At 38.5% G+C, this 8,941-nt stretch overlaps 1 protein-coding gene across 1 annotated transcript in view; it reads right to left on the reverse strand.

Moving 5' to 3' along the window:
- Positions 1–8,941, reverse strand: part of LOC110445979 (monoacylglycerol lipase ABHD12-like) — a 50,284-nt gene that overhangs the window by 10,235 nt on the left and 31,108 nt on the right. The window contains exons 4-10 of the mRNA XM_021490900.1: positions 8,542–8,652; positions 6,831–6,907; positions 3,458–3,587; positions 2,300–2,337; positions 1,841–1,920; positions 579–661; positions 80–158 (exon numbers count right to left, since the gene is read on the reverse strand). Of these exons, the coding sequence (XP_021346575.1) occupies positions 80–158; positions 579–661; positions 1,841–1,920; positions 2,300–2,337; positions 3,458–3,587; positions 6,831–6,907; positions 8,542–8,652 (598 nt within the window). The remainder of the gene's footprint in view (positions 1–79; positions 159–578; positions 662–1,840; positions 1,921–2,299; positions 2,338–3,457; positions 3,588–6,830; positions 6,908–8,541; positions 8,653–8,941) is intronic.

The raw sequence follows: 8,941 nt of genomic DNA on the forward strand, positions 1-8,941 counted from the left end.
CTGTCAACATAAAATATAAGAAACCAGGGATGTACAACAGGATCAGACAAAAGGGTTTAAGACCTTATAATGTACATACCTTCCTTCCTAGATCAATGGGTACATCATTGTCATCTTTGGAATGTACAATCATGATTGGTGTTGTGACATGTGTTATACTGTAACAAAACATTAGCACTGTCAGGTCTACTATACTGTTACATATATTAAATACTTAATGCTGACACACACAACCTTCCCCTTGGAGGATTATCCATGTTTAACTTCTATAAAGGAAAAACGATGTGTTACTTTCCTTGGATCATCTTGATTTTACTGCAGTAATTGATATTTTCACTTGTTTACACTCTGACAGATGTCAATCTGCAGGAGTCTAATGTTTATGTGATGTACTCAACTTATATAAAGTGAGTTTACTGAAAATATTTGTCATCCTCTTATAATATACACTGTAAGCTAAACCACAGCTTTACCAGAAACAGCTGGGAATGACAGCCATTAACAAGAAAGCCACTGGTTTATATTAAACTACTAATGACTGTGATGTTATGTAAACTAAATATCTATACAGTACTTACTGCTTGTCACTCTCAAAATTTATGTTGACTTGAGCAGCAGTATCGAGGAAGGCTCTTTCAAACCAGGGTAAGAATCTAAACGGCTGAAATAGAAAATATCAATGAAATCCAAGATGTATTCTTTCTCTTACTGTAGACCTGATCACATACAAGGTGTAGATGGAAATCGACCACTAATATGACACAATTAGTCGCTGTCATCAAGACGTAGACATACAAGTGTAACAATGATTTGGGGAAGACAAAGATTTCCTGACAAAAATAAATTATCCATTCGGAATGTAGTATGCTAATAAGTGATTGTTGTGTTGTGTGCATTACAGAGTCATCCAAACAAATTCCTGCGAAATGACAGAGCCCTGTATTGTGAAAAGATTCATGTAGCACAACCAATAAGTGTTTATATGTGTTGTTTTTAAGTTGCTAAACACAAAGCTTTGACCAGAACCAAAGGTTGAACATGAGAATGGTTTCATGAATGCAGACCCAGGTCTTGGTGACTGCATATGTATGTATTTTAAAAATAGATAAAAGCTTTTGGAGAACGGCATATCTGGCCCATTGATAATAAATGTTATTAGAAGAGATGTCCAGACAATGTGAAATAGTCAACAGGGTATTGATGTAGATGATCTAACACTGCACAAATATACTTGCCCAAAAAATTAAGATTAATGAAGCTGTTTTTTGCCCCTATATATGTAAATGTGTTTCAGCACGTTGCTAATACACTCCATATAAATGCCTCAACCTAATAATAGACAACAGCCTATTGATGGTGTTGATCCAACACTGCACAAAAAAACTTGCCCAAAAACTTTAACCAGTTGCAATTAAGCTGTTTTTGGCCCCTAAAATTTGAAAAATATGGTTCAGCACATTGCTTACACTCCATAAGAATGCCTCAACCTTATTATAGACAACAGTGTATGGAGTTTTATGATCCAACACTGTCTGGGAAAAAACTTGCCCAAAAACTGGGGTGACAACATCAGCCCTTCTATTCTTCAAATAGGCGAGCTTAAAATGTTCATGAGACTTGCTAACCAATTTAACCCACAAAGTTGGGTGGCAGGACCTTAACAAGGATAGCAACTTTCTATTTACAGTGACTGACCTTGATGTGTCAAGTGTGTTGTAAAAAATGGAAGTAAAGGACCAATGGGTAACTCTATCACCCCATCACCCCACCCCACCCCCATCCCCCATCCCCCCACCCGCTTCCCATTTTTCATCAGTGACAGTCAGTGGTCTGTACTCACCTTTGATAGCGGGTGTTTACAAGCTGCCTCTCGTAGATTGTTGAAGGGTGATTCAAGCACAAGTCCAGCCAACTTCTGACCTGTAAAGAGAAGAAGGATTTGGTTTGGTTTCATTGAGTAGCAACCTATAAACAGCTAAGGTTATTTTTTGTGTAATGCATTCTGGAGGTTTTATGTTGGTGTATTTGCCTCCTTGTGATAGGTTGGATCTGGTGCCAAATTAGAATCCTACCTTAATGAAATACCATGCTTAAGGCAGTAAGCACAATTCTCCACCAGGTCACTTTGTATTGACAAGTTAATCAATTGTTATAATCACCCTACATTTTTAATATTAAGCAGGGAATAACAAGTACAATTTTTTTAAGGACTTTGGTATGTCCCAAGCAGAATCCATAGCCCATCAAACAACAGTTTATAGATCAGGTACCAATTAATGGTTTCAAAACATTGACTTACTTGTATCACACAACTGTCTCACCAACAACGTAGCCACTCTGTAAAATATATCATACATCATAAATCAATTAAGGAATATCAGCACAAGAAATTTATATTCAACAGGTTAATACTGCATCGGGAAACATGAAAACTATGTGAAAACATATTAAGACACTTATTCCATGGATGTTATCTACCCAGTCCCTAAGGAGTGTTCCCGGATGTTACCTACCGAATCCCTAGGGAGTGTTCCCAGATGTTACCTACCCAGTCCCTAGGGTGTGTTTCCAGATGTTACCTACCCAATCATGAGGAGTGTTCCCAGATGTTACCTACCCAATCACTGAGGAGTGTTCCCAGATGTTACCTACCCGGTCCCTAGGGAGTGTTCCCAGATGTTACCTACCCAGTCCCTAAGGAGTGTTCCCGGATGTTACCTACCCAATCCCTAGGGAGTGTTCCCATATGTTACCTACCCAGTCCCTAGGGTGTGTTTCCAGATGTTACCTACCCAATCATGAGGAGTGTTCCCAGATGTTACCTACCCAATCACTGAGGAGTGTTCCCAGATGTTACCTACCCGGTCCCTAGGGAGTGTTTCCAGATGTTACCTACCCAATCCCTGGGGAGTGTTCCCAGATGTTACCTACCCAATCCCTGGGGAGTGTTCCCAGATGTTACCTACCAAGTCCCTAGGGAGTGTTCCCAGATGTTACCTACCCAGTCCCTAGGGAGTGTTCCCAGATGTTACCTACCCAATCCCTGGGGAGTGTTCGCAGATATAAACCTTCCAAATTCCTAAGGAATGTTCCAGATGTTACCTACCCAGTCCCTAGGTAGTGTTCCAAGATGTTACCTACCCAGTCCCTGGGGAGTGTTCCCAGATGTTACCTATCCAGTCCCTAGGGAATGTTCCAAATGTTACCTACCCAGTCCCTAGGTAGTGTTCCAAGATGTTACCTACCCAGTCCCTGGGGAGTGTTCACAGATGTTACCTACCCAGTCCCTGGGGAGTGTTCCCAGATGTTACCTACCCAGTCCCTAGGGAATGTTCCCAGATGTTACCTACCCTGATCCTAAGGAGTGTTCCCAGATATTTACCTACCTAAATCCTAAGGAGTGGCCCCCCGATGTTACCTACCAAGTCCCGTGGGAGTCTTCCCAGATGATACCTACCCTGATCCTAAGGAGTGGCCCCAGATAATAATTGGAGAGTTACCACACCGTGCCTTCACCCATTTGTACATACAAAGGGCATCTTCGACTACACCCTCCTCTGTGGGGATTCCCGAGGAGTCAGCAAACCCTACAACACAACAACAAAACATTTCATTTAAATAAATCTAAATGCACACTAGCTGACTTATCTCTAGAAAACTATGGAGAATATATTGCCAACGTTATTCACAGGAATCAAAACATATTAACGCAAGCTGTATATGCTGACCGCTAAAAACTGTAACAGGTAGACACTGACTAACTTAATGGAACTATAACACATACACTAGCTGACTAATAGGAACTGTAACATGTAGACACTAGCTGACTTACAGGAACTGTAACATGTAAACACTAGCTGACTTATCTCTATAAAACTATGGAGAATATATTGTCCAACGTTATTCACAGTAATCAAAACATATTAACGCAAGCTGTATATGCTGACAGCTAAAAACTGTAACAGGTAGACACTGACTAACTTAATGGAACTATAACACATACACTAGCTGACTAATAGGAACTGTAAAATGTAGACACTAGCTTACTTATAGAAACTGTAACCTGTAGACACTACCTGACGTAGAGAAACTGTAACATGTAAACACTACCTGACTTATAGGTACTGTAACATGTAGAAACTAGCTGACTTATATAAATTGAAACATGTAGACACTATCTGACTTATAGAAACAGTAACATGTAGACACTGCCTGACGTATAGAAACTGTAACCTGTAGACATTAGCTGAATTATAGGAACTTTAACATGTAGACATTAGCTGAATTATAGGAACTTTAACATGTAGACATTAGCTGACTTATAGGACTGTAACATGCAGACACTAGCTAACTTATAGGACTGTAACATGCAGACACTAGCTGACGTATAGGAACATTAACAGGTAGACACTGACTGACTAAATGGAACTATAACACATACACTAGCTGACTAATAGGAACTGTAAAATGTAGACACTAGCTTACTTATAGGGAATGTAACCTGTAGACATTAGCTGACTTATATGAACTGTAACATGCAGACACTAGCTAACTTATAGGACTGTAACATGCAGACACTAGCTAACTTATAGGAACTGTAATGTAACATGTAGACATTAGCTGACTTATATGAACTGTAACATGCAGACACTAGCTAACTTATAGGACTGTAACATGTAGAAACTAGCTGACTTATAGAAATTGTAACATGTAGACACAAGCAGACTTATAGGAACTGTAATGTAACATGTAGACACAAGCTGACGTATAGAAACTGTAACCTGTAGACATTAGCTGAATTATAGGAACTTTAACATGTAAACACTAGCTGACTTATAGAAACAGTAACATGTAGACACAAGCTGACTTCTAGGAACTGTAACATGGAGACACTAGCAGATTTATAGGAACTGTAATGTAACATGTAGACAATAGCTCACTTATAGAAACTGTAACCTGTAGACACTACCTGACGTATCGAAACTGTAACATGTAGCCACTAGCTGACGTATAGGAACTATAACATGTAGACACTAGCTGACTTATAGGACTGTAACATGCAGACACTAGCTAACTTATAGGAACTGTAACATGTAGACACTACCTGACGTATAGAAACTGTAACATGTAGACACTAGCTGACGTATAGGAACAGTAACATGTAGACACTAGCTGACTTATAGGAACTGTAACATGTAAACACTAGCTGACTTATAGGACTGTAACATGTAGACACTAGCTGACTTATAGGAACAGTAACATGTCGACACTAGCTGACTTATAGGAACTGTAACACATAAACACTAGCTGACTTATAGGAACTGTAACACATAGACACTAGCTGACTTATAGGAACTGTAACATGTAGACACTAGCTGATCATGAATTATAGAAACTGTAACATGTAGACACTAGCTGACTTATAGGAACAGTAACATGTAGACACTAGCTGACTTATAGGAACTGTAACATGTAGACACTAGCTGACTTATAGGAACTGTAACATGTAGACACTAGCTGAATTATAGGAACTGTAACATGTAGACACTAGCAGACCTATAGGAACTGTAACATGTAGACACTACCTGACTTATAGGAACTGTAACATGTAGACACTAGCTGACTTATAGAAACTGTAACATGTAGACACTAGCTGACTTATAGGACTGTACTGTAACATGTAGACAATAGCTGACTTATAGGAACTGTAACATGTAGACGCTAGCTGACTTATAGGAACTGTAACATGTAGACACTAGTAACATGTAGACACTAGCTGACTTATAGGAACAGTAACATGTAGACACTAGCTGACTTATAGGAACAGTAACATGTAGACACTAGCTGACTTATAGCAACTGTAACATGTAGACAATAGCTGACGTATAGGAACTGTAACATGTAGACACTAGCTGAATTATAGTAACTGCAACATGTAGACACTAGCTGACTTATAGGACTGTACTGTAACATGTAGACAATAGCTCACTTATAGGAACTGTAACATGTAAACACTAGCTGACTTATAGGAACTGTAAAATGTAGACACTAGCTGACTTATAGGAACTGTAACATGTAGACACTAGCTGACTTATAGTAACTGCAACATGTAGACACTAGCTGAATTATAGGAACTGTAACATGTAGACACTAGCTGAAGTATAGTAACTGCAACATGTAGACACTAGCTGACTTATAGTAACTGTAACATGTAGACACTACCTGACTTATAGGAACTGTAACATGAAGACACTAGCTGAATTATAGGAACTGTAACATGTAGACACTAGTAACATGTAGACACTAGCTGACTTATAGTAACTGCAACATGTAGACACTAGCTGAATTATAGGAACTGTAACATGTAGACACTAGCTGACTTATAGAAACTGTAACATGGAAACACGAGCTGACTTATAGAAACTGTAACATGTAGACAATAGCTGACGTATAGGAACTGTAACATGTAGACACTAGCTGACTTATAGGAACAGTAACATGTAGACACTAGCTGACGTATAGGAACTGCAACATGTAGACACTAGCTGACTTATAGGACTGTACTGTAACATGTAGACACTACCTGACTTATAGAAACTGTAACATGTAGACACTAGCTGACGTATAGGAACTGTAACATGAAGACACTAGCTGAATTATAGGAACTGTAACATGTAGACACTAGCTGACTTATAGGAATTTTAACATGTAAACACTACCTGACTTATAGGAACTGTAACATGAAGACACTAGCTGACGTATAGGAACTGTAACATGTAGACACTAGCTGACTTATAGGAACTGTAACACGTAGACACTAGCTGACTCACCTCTGTAGTCTATGGAGAAGACATGGTTGTCCATGGCTGACAGACGCTTTAACATGTTCATTCTAGGTGTGTGAGCCCTGAAATATCAGAATTAAAGACAATATTTGATCATATCCTGAATATTGCTGTGATTTGCACCAGAAATTTATAATCAAACTGATAAATGGCTGCAAATCAAATTATATGACAGAAGGTATCTACAGAAGGGGTTGTTAGACTGGGTGCATGAGGTTATCCATCAGAGGCTAATTATCTGAGTCAGACTGTAAGAAAACGACTTAGATAGAGGCTTTCTAACAGAAAAGCTATCACTTTCAGTATCAGTCAGATAGAGGCTCTCTGTGAGAAAAAACTATCGGTCAGATAGAGGCTCTCTATGAGAAAAAACTATCAGTCAGATAGAGGCTCTCTGTGAGAAAAAACTATCAGTCAGATAGAGGCAAAAACCATCAGTCAGATAGAGGCTCTCTGTAAGAAAAATCTATCAGACAGATAAAGGATCTCTGTGAGAAAAACTATCAGTCAGATAGAGGCTCTCTGTGAGAAAAACTCAGTCAGATAGAAGCAAAAACCATCGGTCAGATAGAGGCTCTCTGTGAGAAAAATCTATCAGACAGATAAAGGATCTCTGTGAGAAAAACTATCAGTCAGATAGAGGCAAAAACCATCAGTCAGATAGAGGCTCTCTGTGAGAAAATCTATCAGTCATATAGAGGCTCTCTGTGAGAAAAACTCAGTCAGATATAGGCTCTCTGTGAGAAAAAACTATCAGTCAGATAGAGGCTCTGAAAAAACTATCAATTACATGCACATTACAATTTTTTCATATAACTATTTTCGTTCTGTAACTATATATCAATCAGAATCGGTATATATATATGAGTCTACCTGTTTACTCATGCATGTACACAGTTTATATTAATTTAGATTATATTTCCATCGGATATTTCACGTTTTTTAAAGACAAGTACAGAGTACCATGACATCTGTAAGAAAGGCAGATCATTGCTATTTTGAATGAATTTAGACGTGAAGTTATCCGACAGGAATATATGGCTCTAAAGACTTTACCCAAAATATATTAACAATGTCAGCTCAGTTAAGTAAGTAAATGATTGATAAAAATCCATTTGCATTTGATTTTTTCTTGGTTTTTGTTGTGATGGGCATACAGACCCATATCTTCTATTTTATTATAAAACTTAAGGTATGTTTTCCCTTCCAGAATGGTAGGAGCTGTGTTTTTTAACTTACATGAATATATATAGTATCTCATAATGAGCAATACAAAATTAATCTCGTCTCCGTGTTCTTTTTCTATTACACCAAAAATGAGAGAAAAAACTACCAGTCAGATAGAGGCTCTCTGTGAGAGAAAAAACTATCAGTCAGATAGAGGCTCTGAAAAAACTATCAGTCAGATAGAGGCTCTCTGTGAGAAAAACTATCAGTCAGATAAAAGATCTCTGTGAGAAAAACTATCAGTCAGATAAAAAATCTCTGTGAGAAAAACTATCAGACAAATTGAGGCTCTCAGTGAGAAAAAAACTGTCAGACAGATGATTTCCGATATAGGCTGTCAGAGGCTATCAGAGAGTTGACTTGTCAGCTACAGGTTTAAAGGCTACCCAATAGACTTGAGCAGGGGCTATCAAAACTTATTTCCTCAATAAAAAAGAGATAGGAAACATATCTAGCAGTTTTAACTTACCTGGTAGCAGCAGTTCCATGAAGGTATATAAATATGGGTTTCTCATCCTTTAATGTGTGGACGTAATCCTCCTCGTGTTCAGGCTCTGGTACACACTCGGGTAGGATATGCCTGAATCAGCAGCAACCACACATGTTGTATCAAATGTATATATACCTTGTCATAAAGGTTAACTGCAACAAAAGCCAACATATCTCTACCAGATGTGGTGTATTGTGTGTGGTACACAGAACACCCTCTAGTGGTGATACATTGTGTGTGGTATACAGAACACCCTCTAGTGGTGGTACATTATGTGTGGTACACAGAACACTCTCTAGCGGTGATACATTGTGTGTGGTACAAAGATCTAGAGCACCCTCTAGTGGTGATACATTATGTGTGGTACACAGAACACCCT

Source organism: Mizuhopecten yessoensis, unplaced genomic scaffold (genome assembly GCF_002113885.1).
Source record: "Mizuhopecten yessoensis strain PY_sf001 unplaced genomic scaffold, ASM211388v2 scaffold2435, whole genome shotgun sequence".
Classification (NCBI taxonomy): Eukaryota; Metazoa; Mollusca; class Bivalvia; order Pectinida; family Pectinidae; genus Mizuhopecten; species Mizuhopecten yessoensis.